The 20,045-nt window shown below is 49.8% G+C and overlaps 1 protein-coding gene across 7 annotated transcripts; it reads right to left on the bottom strand.

Moving 5' to 3' along the window:
- Positions 1-8,105: 8,105 nt before the first annotated feature.
- On the bottom strand, positions 8,106-20,045 carry HINFP (histone H4 transcription factor). Of its 7 annotated transcripts, XM_047823785.1 has the most exons (12): positions 19,949-20,032; positions 19,498-19,535; positions 14,430-14,614; positions 11,581-11,810; positions 11,209-11,320; positions 10,888-11,040; positions 10,311-10,388; positions 10,103-10,223; positions 9,878-10,016; positions 9,661-9,785; positions 8,775-9,075; positions 8,106-8,305 (listed from the first exon to the last, which is right to left on the bottom strand). In XM_047823785.1, the coding sequence occupies exons 3-12, from the start codon at positions 14,602-14,604 to the stop codon at positions 8,294-8,296; spliced, it is 1,446 nt and encodes a 481-aa protein (XP_047679741.1). In that variant the 5' UTR covers positions 14,605-14,614; positions 19,498-19,535; positions 19,949-20,032; the 3' UTR covers positions 8,106-8,293. The 7 variants fall into 7 exon arrangements, with proteins under 7 accessions (XP_047679741.1, XP_047679739.1, XP_047679742.1 ...); XM_047823783.1 differs by having other exon boundaries at positions 8,106-9,075; XM_047823786.1 differs by having other exon boundaries at positions 8,106-9,075; positions 19,498-19,637; positions 19,949-20,018.

Below are 20,045 nucleotides of genomic sequence, written 5' to 3'. Positions count from 1 at the left end.
ACTGCAGCAGTTGAGAGGTTACTAGCAGTCAAACCTCTCCCCTGCTCATCAGCCCCTCCTCCAGCCTCTCCAGCGCATGAGCGCCCCGAGGCTGGCAGCCTCTTCAAGACATCACCAGGCTCCACCCTGTAACTGTAAGGTTCAGTGGGTTTCGGATCCAGCCCTCCTTACCTTCCCCCCCACCCCATGCCCTACATCACCGCCGTTCCTCAGGACCAACGTTCTCCTTCTCCAGATGGACCCTCCGTTCTCCAAGTTAACTCCAATGCCCTAGTATAGACTCCCCGTCTCCAATGGTTGCATTCATTGAGCGATCATTATGGACCTGGCGTTATCTGACTTCATTCTCACAATGTCCTCATGCGGCAGGCATTACAACCTCTCTTTAGAAATAAAGAAACATGCGACAACGTGGTTGGAACTGGAGTGTATTATAATAAGCGAAGTTAGTCAGAGAAAGACAAATATCATATGACTTCACTCACATGTGGAATTTAAGATACAAAACAGACGAACATAAGGGAAGGGAAGCAAAAATAATATAAAAACAAGGAGGGGGACAAACCATAAGAGACTCTTAAATACAGAGAACAAACTGAGGTTGCTGAAGGGGTTTTGAGTGGGGGGGGGGAAGGGCTAATTGGGCAAGAGGCATTAAGGAGGACACTTGTTGGGATGAGCACTGGGTGTTACACATATGGGATGAATCACTGGATTCTACTCCTGAAATCATTATTGCACTATATGTTAACTTACTTGGATGTAAATTTTAAAAAATAATAAATTTAAAAGAAGGAAAGAAGAGAAGGAAGGAAGGAAGGAAGGAAGGAAGGAAGGAAGGAAAAGAAAGAGAAAGAAAGAAAGAAAGAGAGAAAGAAAGAAAGAAAGAAAGAAAGAAAAAAGGAAAGAAAGAAAGAAAGAAAGAAAGAAAGAAAGAAAGAAAGAAAGAAAGAAAGACAGGCATAAGGAGGTTGGTTAAGCAATGTGCCCAAGAGGACACATCTAGTCAGCAGCAGAACAGGGCTTGAATCCTGAAGTTTTTGCTTTTACCCACCTGCTATGGGGCCTCTCAGAACCCTATTCTCAAATGGACTCCCTCCCTCCCTCCTGTTTTCTAGACAGGCTCTTCCATTCTCCCAGGACAACCACATCTTAATGACACCCCCTCCTTTCCCTGGCGTACAACTTTCCAATTCTCAGGAAAATGTTCTCCCCTTTCTTAGGAACACAGTGTCCCCCTTTCCTCGGGACAGGCTTTCCCAGCTTCAGAGACCAACATTTCCAAGTGTTCCATCAGCTTTCCACACCATAGGATTTACACCCCATGCCCCAGAGCCGTGGTCCTCAGCCTTGGCTACGAGTTAAACATCACTTGGGGGATGTCTAGAAAATATGTCTAGATAGTACCGCAAACCAGTTAGTCCTGATCTCAGGACTCAGCTCTTAGTGTTTTTAAAAAGCTCCCCGGTGGACCCCACTGGGTAGGAAGTCGAGAGCCCCTGCCCTAATTGAACCTTCCATCCCCTGGTTTGAACACGTGCCATGGACCCATGAAAGTCCTCCCTCTTCCCTAGAACAGACCTTCCCATTCTCTAGGGCACCCTCTCCCCATTTTGTGAACACATCTTCCATGTCCTGAATCTGGAGTCAGTTATCTGCTTTCTGATTTTGATGCTTTGACTCATTCTGTGTTCTTAAGCAACTTCCTCCACCTCTCTGAGCTTCGTCCATGAAATAGAGATGATAAAAATTCCTGCAGATCGGCCTCAAAAGAGTCTCATGAGGTTCAAGTGTCCAAGACCTTAGTGTTTATTCTCAAGAATAGATCGTACATCCTTACTCTCCAGGCCAGGCTTACCATGGTTCATTTTATTTCCCCCAGAAGAAGCTCCCATTTTCTTGGCAAAGGAGGGAAACTACATTTATTGAATGCCTACTATGTGCTAGGCACCTGGCATAACCACGTGACCTCTGAAAAGAGCTAGGTCTGTATCTCTCTCCCCTGGATTCCTGGAACTTGGACACAGAAAGTACTCAATAGCTCTCAGCTGCCTGAATGGTCTAACCAGTCCGCATGACAATTTTATGAGGTCAATATTATCCTCCCGTGTTTCAGATAAGGAAACTGACGCTCAGAAACGTCAAGCACAAGTATGAGTTGATGTGATGGCTCCAGGGATCCATGTCAGAGTCATCTGGCGGGCTTGTTAAAACAAATTGTTAGACCTACCCCCAGACTTTCTGACTCAGCATCCGCAGTGGGGCCAGAGAATTGGCATCTCTAATAAATCCCTAGGTGATGCTGATACTGCTAGTCTAGAGACCACACTTTGAGAACCATTGCTCAAGAGACCCTTCATTCCTCAGCCCAGACCTCATCATTCCCAGAACAATCCCCCTATCACCTACCAAGGACTTTCCCTCAGAGTGGACCTGCTCCCTCTTCCCCAGATAGTCCTCCTCCATTCCCTGAGACTGATCCTTTTCTTTCTCTGAGACCTCCCCAGTTCCCATCCCAGACCCTTCCCCCCTTCCCAAGAGGGAGCCTCCAAACAGGGCAGGCTCCTTAGACCCAGAAAGGTAAGGGTTGGTGATAATTGGCTTACGAGGAACAAGGCAGAAGCAGAAAACTCCTGTCTCAGCTTAGTGCCAGGAGTTAATCTAGCAGACGGGTGCTCTGGGCAGGGATTTGTGGGAGAAGCAGTTGGTAAGGAGCTTTATGTACCTAGGGGGGTAGCAGTGTCCTATGGGACCGGGTGAGGAAATGGACTGGGGACTCTGGAACCAACTCAGTTCTGTTCCCACCCACCCCAGGCCACTCATCCGCGGGGCCTCCTTTGCCCACGGCACTAGTGTCTCGTCTTCGGCAAGAATGGTTTTAAAATGTATTTATCAATAGAAGGACCCTCTGCTGGCCACTGGGGGAAATGCAGCTCAGGACTGGGAATGAGGGGTGGATTAAGAGGGAGGCTGACCCGAGCACTCCCCTACCCAAGGCAGGAAGCAAAGATGGGCGTAGGCTCGAATCTGGACGGTGGAGGGGGGTACCTGCTAGGCAGAGCCCCTGCTGTTGCTTTCTAAAGGATCTTTATTCTTTTAAAATTATAAAAATACAGGGGGACTTGCGTGGCTGAGTTGGCTAAGCGTCTGACTTCCGATCAGGTCAGGATCGTACCAGTCCTGAGTTCAAGCCCCGTGTGGGGCTCTGCACTGACAGCATGGGCCTGCTTGGGATTCTCTCTCCCTCCCTCTTTCTCTGCCTCGCCCCCATTCACGTGCTCTGCTTCTCTCTCTCTCAAAATAAATAAACTTAAAAAAAAAAAAAAGTGTAGTAAGTAAGGGGTCAGTCAGTTAAGCGTCAGACTGGCTCAGGTCATGGTCTCAGAGTTCAAGCCCCAAGACCCCTTGAGACCCGCATCGTTCAAGCCCCGATCCCTGCGTCAGGCTCTTGGCTCTCGGCTCTCGCCTATCAGCATGGAGCCCACTCCAGATCCTCTGTCCCCCTCTCTCTCTGCATGCCCCCTCGCTTTCGGTCTCAAAAGTAAATATTTTTTTAAAGTGTAACACATACCTCTCCATCTCTCCCCTGCTATGTTGTACCACTCCCTTTTGCTAAGAAGAAAATGAGGGGACCTCCAAAGCTGCAAAATGTCAAGGGTCACTACCCAAGAGTCTCTCTTTTTCCTTCTGATCCCACACACCCCCCTCCTCTTAGTCTCAGCTCGTTTCTTCCCTTACAACTTGAACCTCCACCACACCTCTTGGTTATGTGTGTCCTTTGCATGGAACCAGCCTTGAGCGGGTGTCACCCAGTGGTTCTCTGGCGTCGGTTCCCCTTGTGAGACAGGACCCACTCCACTGGAGGGGGCACAAAGGCCTCTGCAGGTGGGTGTTTCCCTTGGACTCTTCCACTCCTGTGACAGGTCTCCGCTCTGCAGCCTACTTCTTTCTTTCTTTCTTTCTTTCTTTCTTTCTCTCTTTCTTTCTTTCTTTTAACGTTTACTTATTATTAAGAGACAGAGAGACACAGAGTGTGAGCAGGGGAGGGATAGAGAGAGGGGGGAGACACAGAATCCGAAGCAGGCTCCAGGCTCAGAGCTGTCAGCACAGAGCCCGACGCGGGGCTCAAACTCACAAACTGCAAGATCATGACCTGAGCCAAAGTCGGTCACCCAACCAACTGAGCTACCCAGGCGCCTCACAGCAGCCTACTTCTTTTAGATGTACTGTGGACTCTGAATAGCTCCATTTAAAAATGTCCCCTTTCTGACCACAAGCATTCCCCTCTGCCCTCTCATCTTCAGAAGCCTCATCGGAACCTCTAATGCTTTGTTTTTTGGCTTTTTTTTTTTTTTTTAACTAAGCTCTATGCCCAACGTGGGGCTTGAACTCATGACCCTGAGATCAAGAGTTGCATGCTTTATCGACTGAGCCAGCCAGGTGCCCTGAAACCTCCAGTGCTTTGATCCTAACCACTACCTTCTGGTCTCTCAGGGGCTCCCTGTCCAGTCTTCTCCAGCTGCTCTAATTACCCTGTTCCTTGGCCCGACGCCATCCACGTCCTGGCTGTGGGTCAACCCAGCGGTCTGTCTTCTGCTTTTGCTCCAGGGGTGCTGGTATCTGCTACAAAAAAGTACCTGGTTGTGGTGAATTTGCCAGTGCCTGATCTTGGCCTTCGACCATCAGCTGATCTCACTCTTTTATCCTTTAATGGCGATTCTTATCACTCTCCTCAAAACTTTAATTCCTACTTCCTCAAGGAAATAGAGACAACCAGATGTGAAAGCTTTCTCACCCCTCCCATTCATCCCTCCTTCCCTTGCTCAAAAGGGGTGTCTCCATTCCTTCCCCAAGTGTCATTTATCTACTTGTCCTCTCCATTCCTTGCCCGGTCAAGAAATGCAAAGCTATCAAGCGTGAAGAGTTGCCAGCATCCACCAACCTTGCCTCTCAGCCTCAACTCCTGCTGTTGAACAGGACGGCCGTGCTCCTTATTCCCGAAGTGCATCATGGGATTCCTGCCCTTGAGCAAAATTCATCCATTCATCTACCATCCACTATACCTATATTCGATAGGTCGTAACCTTACGGAAATGACCTGATTCCCCATGACCATTCCTCCCTCTCCTCATCTTGGGGAATCATTTCTCTTCTATACCTTAGTCAGCTCTCCTGTGCTCTTCTCTGAGACTGTGGACTTGCCCCAAGTAAGAGAAAAGAAGCATTCGCTTCCACACTCCTGGGCCGCCTGCCTTCTCTTCGTACCCCCACTCTTTAAGGGACAGTAAGGTAGGTTGTCTCCTTAATCTTCAGACACCATGATGTCTGACGTATGGGCTGACTCTGGATGAAACCCTAAGGTAATCAAATTAGCAGTGTCATCGCCCTACCTCCAAAGTCCTGCGCTGACCCAGCCCCAGCCTCTGATATCCTTCCATAGGGCTCTAGTTGCTTCGATTCAATAACCCCTCATGCTAGCTCCGGTGCTTTCTAACCTATGCATGCTGAGCCCAGAATCCCCTTCCCCCGAAGAACTGGATTCACGCGGTAGCAAGCCAGAACCTCTTCCGCTGTCCCCATGGTACAGAGCATGAGATCTGGTGTGGGTGTTAACTGTCAAGACTGGTAAGGGAGGTACTTTACATAAGGGATTGGCTTGATCCTCAAGACACTGCTCAACTGAGGAAAGGACGCCATCAGGGATGCTGGAGGGGGAAGCCTGAGCCACTGCTTAGAGCACCAGTAAGGGGGCGCCTAGGTGGCTCAGTCGGTTAAGCATCTGACTTCAGCTCAGGTCATGATCTCACACTCCCTGAGTTCGAGCCCCGCGTCGGCTCTGTGCTGACCGCTCGGAGCCTGGAGCCCGCTTCGGATTCTGTGTCTCCGTCTCGCTCTGCCCCTCCCCTGCTCATGCTCTGTCCCTCTCTGTCTCGAAAATAAATAAAAACGTTTAAAACAAATTTTTTTTTTGTTAGCTTATTTTATTGTAAGAATACACAGCATATAATACATATACAAAACATGTGTTAATCAACTTCTTACGTTATTGATGAGGCTTCTGGCTAACGGCAGGCTATCGCCAGTTAAGTTTTAGGGGAGTCAAAAGGTACACATGGATTTTCAATTACGTGGGGGGAGTCGGCGCCCCCACCCCCCGCATTGTTCAAGGATCCACTGTATTTGAATCGTATATGGAAAGTGGGGCACCGCCGTGTGTTTTCAAGGTTTGGAGTCTTTAAAGTCTTCATCTGGTCATGGTTAGGAGAAAGGTCTCTAAGGACTCGCCTTTGGGGTTTGTCTTTGGCCCTGTTTTATTCAACCTTTTAATCCACCTCTTGGGGACAGGTGCCAATCTCACAAGACAAAATTTAATAAGGACAAACAGGAGGGCCTGCTGTTAAGACCAAGGTAACAAGTGCATACCTCGGAAGTAAAGGAGCATGGTTCGGGCAGCACAAAGTATGTAGACAGGGGTTCTAGAGGGCAGTGGCTTCACAATGTGTAACCACCAAAAACACAGACCCAGAGGAGGTGGGGTGGAAGGGGCCCCAAATTACGTGACATGAGAAGATATAGAAGAAACTGAGGGTACTTAGCCCAAAGAAGCCTCGCTTGTCTTCGACGAGCTGAAGGCCTGCTGGGGTTAGTGGATTATACTTGTTTAGGGGAAGGACAGGGCGTGGGTGGCAAAACCAGTACAAGACCCTAGAGGAGTGAGCCTGGGAATGAGATGGCCTTGCTCGAGCGCATTTTTCATTCACATTTCCTCTCTTCTCCACACTGCCATTTCCTCGAAGGTGCTCTCGTAGAGGCAACGTGAACATCCACACGGGCATAACCTTAAAGCCCTCATTGTTTCTTGCCTGAATTCTTCCCAGCGGCCCCCTAACTTCTCACTGTTCCAATCTGTATTCCTCATCACTGGCAGAATCACCGTCCTGAAACCTCACGTGGATCCTTTTGGGTGGCCCGGCCTTCCTTCCTGGTCTCGTCTCTCCCCGTGGCGTACTGCCCTGTGCTGCAGGCCACGGAGTCCTCCTTCAGGTGTAGAGACCTGGTTTCCTCTACCTGGAACAATGTGTCCACCTCTTTGTACCGTGTAGCTCTAATCACTTCCTTGATGAAGCCTCTCCTGATCCCTCGCCCACGTAATGCGGTCTCCTCCTCCTCTGAGCCTCCTCAGTGAACTCTGGTAGGCTTCCAACCCTCCACTTACTTTGGTCTTGTCTCTGTACTCCAAGTCTCTTCAGGGCAGAGAGTTTCCCTCATCTCTGGGTTTTACTCATCATTTACTGTATCTTTACCACCTGCCACGGCGCCCGGACTATAGAAGGAACTCGGTAAACGGCGGCTGGAATTAACGAAAAGCCTGTTCTTTCCTAAATACTTCCTGCAACAGGCACATGCTGTTTTTGCGGTAAGAGTTAAGTTCGGTCCTCTCAGAAAGGTGCAGAAATCCTTTGTGGGCAGCTTTCTGCCCACGAATACCCCTGAGAGTATTCCCTTGACCTCAAGAGTGGCAGCGACCCCAAGAATGGACACAGGGTGCCGAGAAGTGGCTAGACAGGCCAAGCGAAATGGTTCTTCTTTTTGGAGGGTCTCAACCTCTTTGAGAATCTAGTGAAAAACAGACCCTTTCCCCAGGAAACTGTACATGCAGACACAATTTTCTAACCTGGTCTTTAAACCTACAGTACCTGCCATTCCCTAGGGCCTCCAAATCCACCACCCGTCCCAGCTTCCTCCTCAGCCCCACAGGTAGAGACCCTGCCCCAGAGACACTGGATTCTAACCAGGACTCAGACGGGATGGCCGTGGCCAGGTGCCCTACCTTCCTGTCTCCCAGCCGATCGTGCATTCTAGAGGGAGTGTTACTACTGCCCGCTCACAGCCTACGCCTGAGACCTCCATGGAGACAGCAGATGCTCTGAGAAGAAATGGAGAAGTTTCACCAAGGGGGGAGGGGGAGGGGAGCAAGAGTAAAGATACAAACAAAAACACACCCCAGTCACTAAAAGGAGAACAAGCCTAATGAGTCAACTCCTCTTCTGGGCAGCTGCATCTCCTATCTGGTTGAGAGCCACCAAGCATAAGGAAGACATGAGTAAGAGCCCGTGTTTCTTTTATTACCAAAACAACCGTTACACACACACTCAGTGCCTCCCATCCCATCCCTGAGGGTAACCATGAAAGTCCTTGCGATCGCGGGAGCCCTTTAGAGGGAGATGGCTGCCTGGTTCATGCTGCCTTGGCCGGTTGTAAGGAAAAGGCCCTCGCAGGAACCGGTTATGTGTCACCCCTGGACCTAAGGACGGGAATGGGTGCGAGTTGACGGGGGCTTTTACTCACTGTTTCAGAGTGACTAGGGGGTTATGGGTAAGCCTGATACCAGCCCCTCTACAAGGACACACACAACCAGCGCATCCCCCTCAAGGAACCCAAACTTCTCAGGTCCCCACAAAGCGCCGTCTGGCAGAAAAGGAAGTCCTTTGGATCCGCTGAATGACGCAAGCCGGGTCCAGAGTGCACCACACAGCTCTTGGCACCACCCTTAAAGGCATCCGTTGGCAGGGGCTGCCCACTAGGGGCACTGCCACCAGCCTGGCTCACACGCCAGGGTCTGGGGTAGGAATGGTCAGGCTCTGCAGCCCTCACACCATCTGGACTTGTGGCTCCTCAGCTATTCCCTGAAGCTTTTCCGTGACGTTCCCTGAGGGGGGCTCGGGGGCTGGGGGGGGCTCTCCCGGGGCCTCGGACAGCACATAGTAGACAACCTCTTGCTCGCCCTGGGCGTTGGTCTGGTTCACCACATGGATGACGGGGCTGGGAGTGTCCTGAGAGGCTGCGAGGGCCGTGCCGTCACCGCTCCCACCCTCCTCTTCCTCTTCGGCCTCTTCCTGGGGTCCCGGCTCCCCTGGCACTGCTTCGAGAATGATGCCCTGCAGGCTGCTCTCACTCAGCGATGCTCCCGGGTCCAATCCGTCCTGCGGCTGCCGCAGCAGCTGCTGCGTCAGCTCCACACTCTCGTAGCGAACCAGCTGCAGCCGCATGTAGCCATCTTCATGCTCCTTGTACCTGGGGAAGCGGGAGCATGGGGGGCAGCAAACATGCGCAGGGGGACGCAGAAATGTCCAGAGACCGGCAAGCTACGGGACAAACACGAGGGGGATGGGAGAAGCCCTGGGATGTTAAGTGATAGGAGTTGGAGACCAAGAGGGGTCTTTACTGGAATATGCAGAAGAAATGACAAGAGGGAGGGAGCATTACTCGAAATGGAAAATTTGATGTAGAAACTTGAGAGGGAGGGAGGGAGGGAGGGAGGGAGGGAGGGAGGGAGGGAGGGAGGGGGCGCAGAGGGGGAGAAAGAAATGATCTGTGTTGGAGGGTGGGAGTGTCACAGGATTCAGGAGATGGCCTTGGGGCTACGGATGAGGGCCCTTAGGCTCCGGTTCTGGCTGTAGGGCTTTGGCACTGTGCCTTCCATTCAAAGGTCACAAAACTCATCTTTGCTCCACCACTGATTCTCAGGGTTCCCCGAACCTCAACGGAGACGGTGGACATCCAATTATCCTCAAATTCAAGGTTAACTTGTTGAAAAGGTTATCGGGGGGTGGGGGGGGGAAGGTCTGCGAACCTACGGGGCAGGGTTCAGAGACATACCGAAAACGGGGGTGCCCTGAGGGCCACTTGAACTGGTGCTTCTCTCGAAGGTGCACGGTGAGGTTGTTGCCCCTCGTGAAGCATTTGTCACATACGTGACATTTGTATCTCGGCTCTGAGTCTCCCTGATGGGGAGGGGAGGGAGAGTGAGGCCAGCTCTGCATCCTGGGCTCCCCCACACCTGCACTTGTCCTCTCCCACCGACCGCCCAACTCACCTCATGCACTTTTCGGTAATGGGACTTGATAGAGCAGAGGGATCGCGCGCTGAAGCCGCAGCTCTCGAAGTCACACCTGTAGGCTGGCTCCTTGCTATGGGTGTCCAGGTGCTTCCGCAGGTCAATCAGATTCTTGCAGCTGCCAGGAGAGGTCAGGAGCGGTGGGAGGGCACGGGGGACCCTGGACCTCGGGTTCTCCGATTTCTGGCCCCTGGTTCCCCTTACCTGTACTCACAACAGTCACACTTAAAAGGCCGGTCCTCGCTGTGGCGAAAGCGCATGTGGTTTCGGAGGGACGATGGCAGCGGGCAGGTCATATCACACAGAGGACACTTATAGTGATTCACTGAGAGGAGCAGAGAGGAGGCTGTGATCGGGGGCCTAGCGGATACCCGGAGGGTGGGCAAGGAGGTTGGGGGCGCCGGCCGCTCACCATGGTTACGCATATGGTCCCGCAACAGCCGCTCCGTGGCAAATCTCTTGGAACAGTGAGAGCACTGGAAGCGTTGCTCTACAGTGGGGCAGGCAGAAGAGAGCCTGGGCTGCGGAGGATGGCGGAGAGGCACAGACAGGAGAGCAAGCCCGGGAGAGGAGAACCACCCAAGAAAGGGGGAGCTCAGGAACCAGGGATGGACACAGACCATGGAAAGAGCATGGCGCTTGCAGTCGAGAACCTGAATGAGAATCCCTGCTTGACCCCTAACTAGCTGTGCGACCTCAGGTAAGTGAGTTAACCTGGCCCTCGGTTTCTTCACCTGCAGAAAGGGGGAGGAGCAGCATACCTCATGGGGTTGCGAGGATTCACTGGGAAGAGATGCGGCACACAGTAAGCACTGAACAGTAAGAGCACCTAATGACTCTCCTGTCACACTGTGGCAGGTGACTGAGTCCTAGAGGTAGATGTAGCCAGGCTGCAGATGCCTTCGGTGGCCCCCTCTCCCGGGAACATGCCCCTTACCCCCACCGCAAGGACGGCCTGCACCCACTCCCCTTCTTCTCTGATTGCTTACGATCCAACGCGGTCTGGCGACGGATGTGATCTAAGAACTTGGTGTTGTTGGCAAACATGCCCCCGCAGGTGGGGCAGGCCACCACCTTCTCCTGGGTGTGGCTGCGGAGGTGCTCTCGAAGCTTCCGGCAGTCCTTGAAGGTGCAGGTACAGCCTGGGAAGGAAAGCCCAGTCAGGCTCAAACGCCCAGAGGCAGTTCTGACATCAAGTCTCCGGCCAGCAGCCGACCTTACCCTGGGGGACTGGTCCCGTACCCCGCCGCCCCAACCCCTTACCACCCCCAAGGATTCTTTAAGGACAAGATGTTGAGGAGTGGCCCTACCTTTCCAGCCACACAGCACCACCTGGTTGTCTTTGCCGACCGCTTGGTATTCACAGCACAGGCTGTGTGCTTCCACGTGCCGATAGAACCACTCGGGGTTGTCGAAGGAACTCTGTGCCAGGGGCAACTTGGGGTTAGGACCGAGGGTGGCTAGAGGGACTTTTACACCGACGTGCCCAAAGGGGGTTTCTTGGCGCTCTCTCAAACTAACTTGGTGGGCCTGAGAAAGTTTGAGCATGGGGGCCACCCGGAAATGAAACGACATAGCAGCAGGAACCTTGGCAGACGCAGGGCATCCCTGAGAGGGTCAAGGCATCTTGAGCTAAGATCCCCAACTTCCTTCCACCCCTACGCCCAGCACTGCCCGCTGACCTCACAGTGCTCCCACAGACACAGGAAGTGGTCAGGGATGTCAGGGATGATGTTGCGGCTCTGGAAGTCCAGGATGCAGGGGCTGAGGTCGGCCTGGCTCTGCAGAGCCTGCAGCCCCCACTGCTTCAGCTTGGTGTGGTAGCAGTGGAAGTAGACGTGGCGGATGAGGTCAGCAGAACTGTCCATAGAGCAAAAGCCACACTCCTGCCACAAGCAGGAGAATTCTTCTTCTGCAGAAAGGGGTTTAGGGGGAAAAGTCTGATACCTTCCAAAGCTCAGCTCTTCTCCTACCTGTGACACTTAGCGGCGAGCGAGCAGGCTGGACTCTGACCGAATTACCACAGTTCATTCGGCAAATACCAGCATTTAACAACTACCAATCGTGCACCAGGCACTGGGGGGGTGGGGGTGGGGGGGTTGATGAGTAGAGAGTCCCGGTCCTTGCCCTCACGATGGCTTTCAGTCAGGGAGAGGAAAGGTTAGTTAAGTAATCCCACGTATAAATCTAAAACTGCAGCCAGCTCCGAGTTCTATGAAGGGGGCAGGGGGTGCGGGTTACTGCAACATAATTAAACAGAGCCCATGTGATGTAGGCATGGAAGACTCGGAAGTGTCGCTGCGTTGAGATCCGAAGGGCGAGCATCTGTGAGCTAGATGGAGAAGTGTGGCCGAGGCAGAGGGAAGGGTGTGTGCGAGGTCCAGAGCCACAAACTCACAGCGTGGCTGGCGTGCGCTGCCGGCTCCCAAGCTGGGACACCCCTCACTCCTTCCCGTCGGACCGCAGGTCCTTCTTTCCTCCAAATTCTGCCCGAGATCCACCCTCTCCGGGAAAGCCATCAGCTGTGGCAGTCCAATGCCTGGCTCTCGTGCATCTCTCTCGAAGCACATTTTCAATGCTTTCCAGGGGCTTACTTGTTTTTAAAAGGAGCTACTTTGAAATATATACTAACCCCCTAATTTCCTTTTTGTGTACGTACTGTTTGACTTCTGAAACTATCACTTATGCTTCATAGTCACTAGACTTAAAACAGAATCTGAGGTTGGGGAAGGAGAGCTGCCTCTGTACTTTCTGTAGAACAGAATTTTATTTTTTTTTAAATTTTTTTTTTCAACGTTTATTTATTTTTGGGACAGAGAGAGACAGAGCAGGAACAGGGGAGGGGCAGAGAGAGAGAGAGGGAGACACAGAATCGGAAACAGGCTCCAGGCTCTGAGCCATCAGCCCAGAGCCCGACGCGGGGCTCGAACTCACGGACCGCGAGATCGTGACCTGGCTGAAGTCGGACGCTCAACCGACTGCGCCACCCAGGCACCCCAGAATTTTAAAAATTGTTTTGTGACCTGTTAGTGACTGAATACATCGATTTAGGGAGGCGCAAACTAATTTTTATTTTTTTAAGTAGGCTCCAGGCCCAACGTGGGGCTTGAACTCACGACCCTGAGATCAAGAGTCACACGCTCTACCCACTGGGCCGGCCAGGCACTCCCCCCCATTTTTTTTTTTTTTTTTTTTAATGAAAAAGAATAAGAATACTTGAGAGAACATTTAATAAAAGCAAGTATTGTTTCAAGTATTTTTTTAACTTTTTATCTGGGGTTGGGAAGTAAAATGCATGCCTATCTGGTAGTTGCAGTGGAAAAAAAAAAAAAAATTGAGAAGCATTACCAGAGAGGCAGAAAAGCAGGTTGTCGACAGCTTGTATAATATTAATATGATCCTTGGGGCGCCTGGGTGGCGCAGTCGGTTAAGCGTCCGACTTCAGCCAGGTCACGATCTCGCGGTCCGTGAGTTCGAGCCCCGCGTCGGGCTCTGGGCTGATGGCTCGGAGCCTGGAGCCTGTTTCCGATTCTGTGTCTCCCTCTCTCTCTGCCCCTCCCCCGTTCGTGCTCTGTCTCTCTCTGTCCCAAAAATAAATAAAAAATGTTGAAAAAAAATTAAAAAAAAATATTAATATGATCCTTTTTAAAAAAGAAAATCATCTTTATCTAATTTATTATTGCACGCAGAGAGACGTCAAAAGAACATTCACTAAAGTAATGTCACTAATTGCCTTTTGATGGCAGGCTGGCGGATTCAGATTCGTCCCACATTTCCTTGTTGAATGAATTTTCTATGATGAGTCTACAATGCTTTTTTTTTTTAATATGAAATTTATTGTCAGATTGGTTTCCATACAACACCCAGTGCTCATCCCAACAGGTGCCCTCCTCAATGTCCATCACCCACTTTCCCCTCCCTCCCACCCCGCCATCAACCCTCAGTTTATTCTCAGTTTTTAAGAGTCTCTTATGGTTTGCCTCCCTCCCTAACTTTTTTTTCCCCTTCCCCTCCCCCATGGTCTTCTGTTAAGTTTCTCAGGATCCAATTAAGAGTGAAAACATATGGTATCTCTCTTTCTCTGTGTGACTATTTCACTTAGCATAACACTCTCCAGTTCCATCCACGTTGCTGCAAACGGCCATATTTCATTCTTTCTCATTGCCAAGTAGTACTCCATTGTGTATATAAACCACAATTTCTTTATCCATTCATCACTTGATGGACATTTAGGCTCTTTCCATAATTTGGCTATTGTTGAGAGCGCTGCTATAAACATTGGGGTACAAGTGCCCCTATGCATCAGGACTCCTGTATCCCTTGGGTAAATTCCTAGCAGTGCTATTGCTGGGTCACAGGGTAGATCTATTTTAATTTTTTGAGGAACCTCCACACCGTTTTCCAGAGCGGCTGCGCCAGTTCGCATTCCCATCTACAATGCTTTTATAAGCAAAACAAGCACAATTAGGAAAGGAAAGTCAGACGTTCCACCTTCCTTGAGCTCCTTCCCCCTCCTGTCCTGCCCCCTTACCAAGTGGGTCCTCCTCCTCATCCTCCTCCTCCCCAGAGCCGTGCAGGTGCTGCCGGAGGTGCTGAGTGACATGCTCGCAGAACTCCTCCATGGCTGAGCACACAAAGGAGCAGGACCCCCACTCACACTGTAGCCCCAGATTCTCCTTTCGGGGAACTTTCCCAGGGGGCGGCATGGCCTTCACCCTAGAGTGGAAAGAAACCCACAGCTGCAAGGATTCCACCCAAACGCCACCAGGGGGTGAACGGCTGGGCTGACAGGCTGCCTAGAGGCGGCAGCAGGCACCTTCTCCCGTGACCTGTGAGAAACCCTGTGCTTTTTCAATAAGGATGGAGTAGCAGTTCCTCAAACCCCTGGAAGCTGTCTGGCGTTCTTGGGAAGGGAAAAACACACTAACATTATTGAGCGTGTGCCAGGCACTGAGCTAAGAACTTTAAAGGCCCATTTCTCTTGAAGCTCCAGAGCAACTGGCCAAGAAGGAATTAATTATTCCAATGGGATGCAGAACAACGCACAGGTCCAAAGAGATGGCTCTGGACAAGGAAGAGACTTCAAATCTAGACTCCTGTGTCCGCCACCTACTAGCTGCGTGACCTTGGCCAAGTAACTTAACCCTTCTGTTCCTGAACATCCTCATCTTCAAAACGGGGATAGCAAAACCTTTTGTTGTTAATTTCACACTTAACTATATGTCAAGCATCATACTAAGCATATTATATCATGTCACTGAATTACCAACACCACCCTATGAGGTAAGTACTATTTTTGACTTCATTTACAAATAGGAACCTCTGGCTCAGAGAGGTTAACTGGTTTGCTCAAGGTCACACACTCCTAGTGTGGTAGGGTCAGGTCAGGCTGACTCCAAAGTCCATATTCTTTCCACACAGCTTACAGATGAGCCCAGAAGCTCTTTATTTTTCACTGCATCATGTCCTAAATTCCCACCAGACTTTCAAACTGCCATACTATCAGCCTTTGCCTAATCTATCCAGTGGTTACTCACCACTCCCCTGACATTCTCTGAACTAAAATGTCTATTTAATCCTTGAACAGAGATTTGAACTGTGCGGGTCCATTTATATGCAGACTTTTAAAATACTTTTCAAATACATTGGAAAATTTTGGGGTATTTGCAACAATTTGAAAAACTTTGCAAATGAACTGTGTAGCCTAGAAATATTTAAAAAAAATTAGGGGTGTCTGAGTGGCTCAGTCAGTAAAGGGTCTGACTTTGGCTCAGGTCATGATCTCGCGGTTCTTGAGTTTAAGCCCCGCATCAGGCTCTGTGCTGACAGCTCAGAGCCTGGAGCCTGCTTCATATTCTCTATCTCCCTCTCTCTCTGCCCCTCCCCTGCTCACACTGTCTCTAAAAAAAAATAAGAAAAAGGTAGGTCACAAACACATAAAGTATATGTAGACACCAGTCTTTCGTTATTTAATACCATAAAATACATACAAATCTATTAAAAAAGTTAAAATTTATCAGGGCACCAGGCTGGCTCAGTCAGTGGAGCATATAATTCTTGATCTTGGGGTCATGAGTTTGAGCCCCACACTGGGTGTAGAGATTACTTAAAAAAATTTTTTATTAAGTTAAAATTTATCAAAACTTACACACACACCTACAGACTGTCATCTTTTCATTTTTGACATCTAGTGTTAGTAATACATGTAACATCTGCAGTATTGTTGTTTTTACATAAGACAATATTTTTTTAAGTTTATTTATTAAGAGAGAGAGAATTTATTGAGAGAGAGAATAATTTAATTATTAAGAGAGACAGGCTCTGCACTGTCAGCACAGAGCTCGATGCGGGGCTCAAACTCACGACCCGTGAGATCATGACCTGAGCCAAAACCAAGAGTCAGATGCTTAACCGACAGTAGAGCTATTAGTAGTTAAGCTTTGGGGGAGTCAAAAGTTACACATGGATTTTTGATTGCATAAGGGTTGGCACCCCAACCTCCACGTTGTTCAAGGGTCAAGTACAGATTCCATTTGAACAAAAGAGGCCTTATCTGTCTAGCTGATATCGTACCTTGGGTATTTACAGTACTAGTCATGCTTAGGCCTATAATAAATGCCTGTTGAAGAAAGCTGAATAAGAACCTGCAGGTTCTCCACCTTTAATATGAATTCAATTGCAGGGTTCTCTAGCCACCCTGCCAGAAATTCGGATTCAGGTAGGCTGGGGTTAAGCTTAGAAATCTGCCCTTTTACCTCGGCACCCCAGTTCTGATGCAGGCAGTTCCAGAAGCACAGTTTGTGGAACAATAAAAGAATAGTTTCCCTCATTAAAAGGAAACAGAATGACAGAGGACAACAGTGAAAGCAAAAGTCCAGGGACAAGAGAGGACACTAAGAGGCCTTGACTCTGCCTGGTGTGTCACCTCTGGGCGGATGTTAACTGATTGTCGCTGCCCTAGAAGGGAGCAAGGCACTGGTCTACCTGATAGAGCTGGGAACTCTGGGAAAGGCCTTTACTTACTACACATGGAGAAGAAAAAAAAACAACACAGAAAAAACAAAACACCTGAAATCCTTCATGACTACAAGTTCAAGAACCTCTTATACCTAACTGCTTATCAGAGAAACCCCTTTTTAATCCAAGGCTTTTGCCCCTCCTCCGAGAAGCCAGTCACCTCGGACACTCTGGGATGTCCATGGGGCTGCTGGGTGGCTCGAGACTAACAGTGAACCTTATCAGGAGAAAACGTTCACTGTTTTTATAACATTGGGGTAGGAAAAGTAGGGAACACCTTCCTAAGGCAGACACAACATCCGAAACCTCCTCTAACTCTCTGCCTACGGGATTCAAGTCCACCTAGTACCGCATGCAAAGGTCTTCAACTGGCCTCAACTTACTTCTCCAGGAACTGGGTAAAGAAACTAACCCTTATTGAGGGCCTACCATGAGTCAGCCCTGTGGAAACTTCTCTTCCAAAGTTCATTTCAAAGTGAGAGCGCCCAGACTCTAACCCAAAGATCACACCCTCCTCCTCTACACCATGCTGCTGCTCTGGCTTCCTCTCCCGTTCATTCGTTCCTCTTCCTCTCTGATTCAATGAACTTTATCTTAAACACATCACGTTCTCCTCAAGCTCTCTGCCTGAGAAACTTCTACCTACCCTTCAAGCCCAATGTCCCCTCCTTGATGAGTTCTTTCCCAATTCATCCAGGTGCAGCTGGAATATCTACCTGCTGTCCCCACAGCACTGTGCGCACCTTCATTATGGTGTTGCTACAGTGGAATGGAAGGTCTGTCTCCCCCAGACTAGGAGCTTCTCAGGGCAGGGACCATCACCCCTTCGTGGCCTATTCCCAACATTAGCACAGAGCTCTGTACTCCCCAGACACTCAATAAATGTCAGCATCTGATCACATTCCAGGAAGCTTTCCAAAACTACCCACCCCTCAGGTTATGCTTGCCTCTTGGTTCTATGTCTGGCATAGATAATGCCAGAAAATCTCGAGCCTATTTGTATGCTGCCCATGGTCACTCATGGTCATTTGATGTGTTCTATTCTCATTTACCCAATGGGACAATCTTAGCTGCTTCTGGGCAGAAACCGCATCACACCCATCTGTTGTTGACTGGTGGGCAAGACCCAGGAGATGGGTTATCTAGATATCGAGAATGACCTGAACCTTAGGCAAAGCTCCCCGAATCCCTCTTTTTTTTTTTTTTTTTTTTTTTTAATTTATTTTTGAGAGAGAGAGCGAGTGGGAAAGAGGCAGAGAGAGAGGGAGACACAGAATCAGAAGCAGGCTCCAGGCTCTGAGCTGTCAGCACAGAGCCCGACGTGGGGCTCAAACTCACAAACCCGTGAGATCATGACCTGAGCCAAAGTCAAACACTTAACTGACTGAGCCACCGAGGCGCCCCCCTGAATTCCTCTTTTGTCGTCCCCCAGCTTCCTTTACTTTCTTTGCCTGTGTCCTACTTGTTTCTAGCCTGGGGAACAGTGGGACAGTGACAATCTGCTCACCACTCCTCTTTCTGTGAGCAAAAAGTGAGGCAACTTGTATACTGGCGAGGGCAATGGACAAGTTGTCAGAAAACCTGGGCTCAAGTTCCCCGTCTCAATGATTTTACTCTGCCTAGAATAATGTAACATTAAGTACCTACTGTAGACAAAGCACTGTTCTAAGAATCTTAGGCATATAAAAACTCACTAATACAACCACCTACCTATTGAGGGAAGTACCACTATTATCCCACTTCACAAATGAGGAAATGGGCCCTGATAGGTTAAATAATTTACCCAAAGCCACAAGCTAGGAAGTGATGGAGACAGAATTCAAAGCCAGGGAACTTGGTTCCATTTTCTTTCTACATCTGCCATCTTATCACTCCTCGTCTGATTCCTTCCTCTCCACAGACCTCATATCTGTATACACAATACCCCAAACATGTTTCATTAAGTAGCTATTTTGTCAGTTTCCTCCACTAAACTGTGAGCTCCTAGAAAGCCTGGCCTGTGCCCTGTTCAGTTCTAACTTCAGGGCCAGTACATCCTAATACAAGCTCTTTTAATGTTTACGTGAATCTATGACTTATTATTTTATTTTGGATAAATCACCTAGCTTCTCTGAACCTGTTTCTCTAAATGCAAAACAGGATACTAATATCACAGCTGATGTTAGAGTCAACAAAACTGGTTAGAAAGCTCCAACATTTACTAGCTGTGGGGCCCTAGGCAAGTTACTTAAGCCTCAGTTTCCCATATAGCAGAGGAATCATTAAACTTGTCTCACTGGATTGATTTATGGACTAAACTAGATAATGTAGATTAAAATGTTTAGCATAACACACCCCTAGAACTCAACAAGCGTCAGCTATTTGTATCCTTGCTTCTGACGGTGAGATGATCTAAGCAGAATTCTACAAAAAGGTCAACAAAAGGACAACCCGACGGATTCCCAACACTTCTTTTCATCAGGGGTCACAGTAAGAAACAACCAGCAAATACTTGTATATATTTTAACGCAAGGCATCAAATTAACCCTGAACGATAGTCAAGAAAAGAAAGGACTGATGTCCTGAACCTCCTAAGGACTCACAATCTGGCCGAAGAGATGACTCTGACGTGTGAAGACAACTGCCAAAACAAAGCACCCGATGAGGGAGGTCAGGACAGAAAGAAATCCCAGTGCACAGGCGAAGCGGGGAAGACTTGTCCTGAGCGGCCGGGATCGGGCCCCTGAAACACCGGGAGAGTTCGAAGAGAAGAAAGGAGACCCTCCTGGCAGCCCCGCAGGTTTCTCGTAGTGCTTCCCGCATTAAGGCATGGCGGTGACCACGTCTCAGCAGCAGCCAAGCCCCACACGAGAAAGCAGGGAGGTTCGAGTTGGGGTTAGGGACTAAGGGCCAGGGGCGCTGCAGGCGCCAGGCCGACCGGCGTGGCCGAGCTACAAGACGAAGCCTCGCCAAGGTGACTAGGGAAGAGCCTGGCTTGAGCAGCCTACTCAGAGCGTCCCCAAAGTCGCCCAGGCAAGCCGGAAGCCAATTTACCGGCCCTCCGCTCCCGGGTCTCTCCAGCTCTTCCCACCTCCGACCATCTCCGGAAGGGCGCTTGAGCGACGGCCACCGAGAGCCAATCATCGCTCTC

The sequence above is a fragment of the Prionailurus viverrinus genome, chromosome D1 (genome assembly GCF_022837055.1).
Source record: "Prionailurus viverrinus isolate Anna chromosome D1, UM_Priviv_1.0, whole genome shotgun sequence".
Taxonomy (NCBI): domain Eukaryota; kingdom Metazoa; phylum Chordata; class Mammalia; order Carnivora; family Felidae; genus Prionailurus; species Prionailurus viverrinus.
This window is presented reverse-complemented; position numbering and strand designations above follow the sequence as displayed.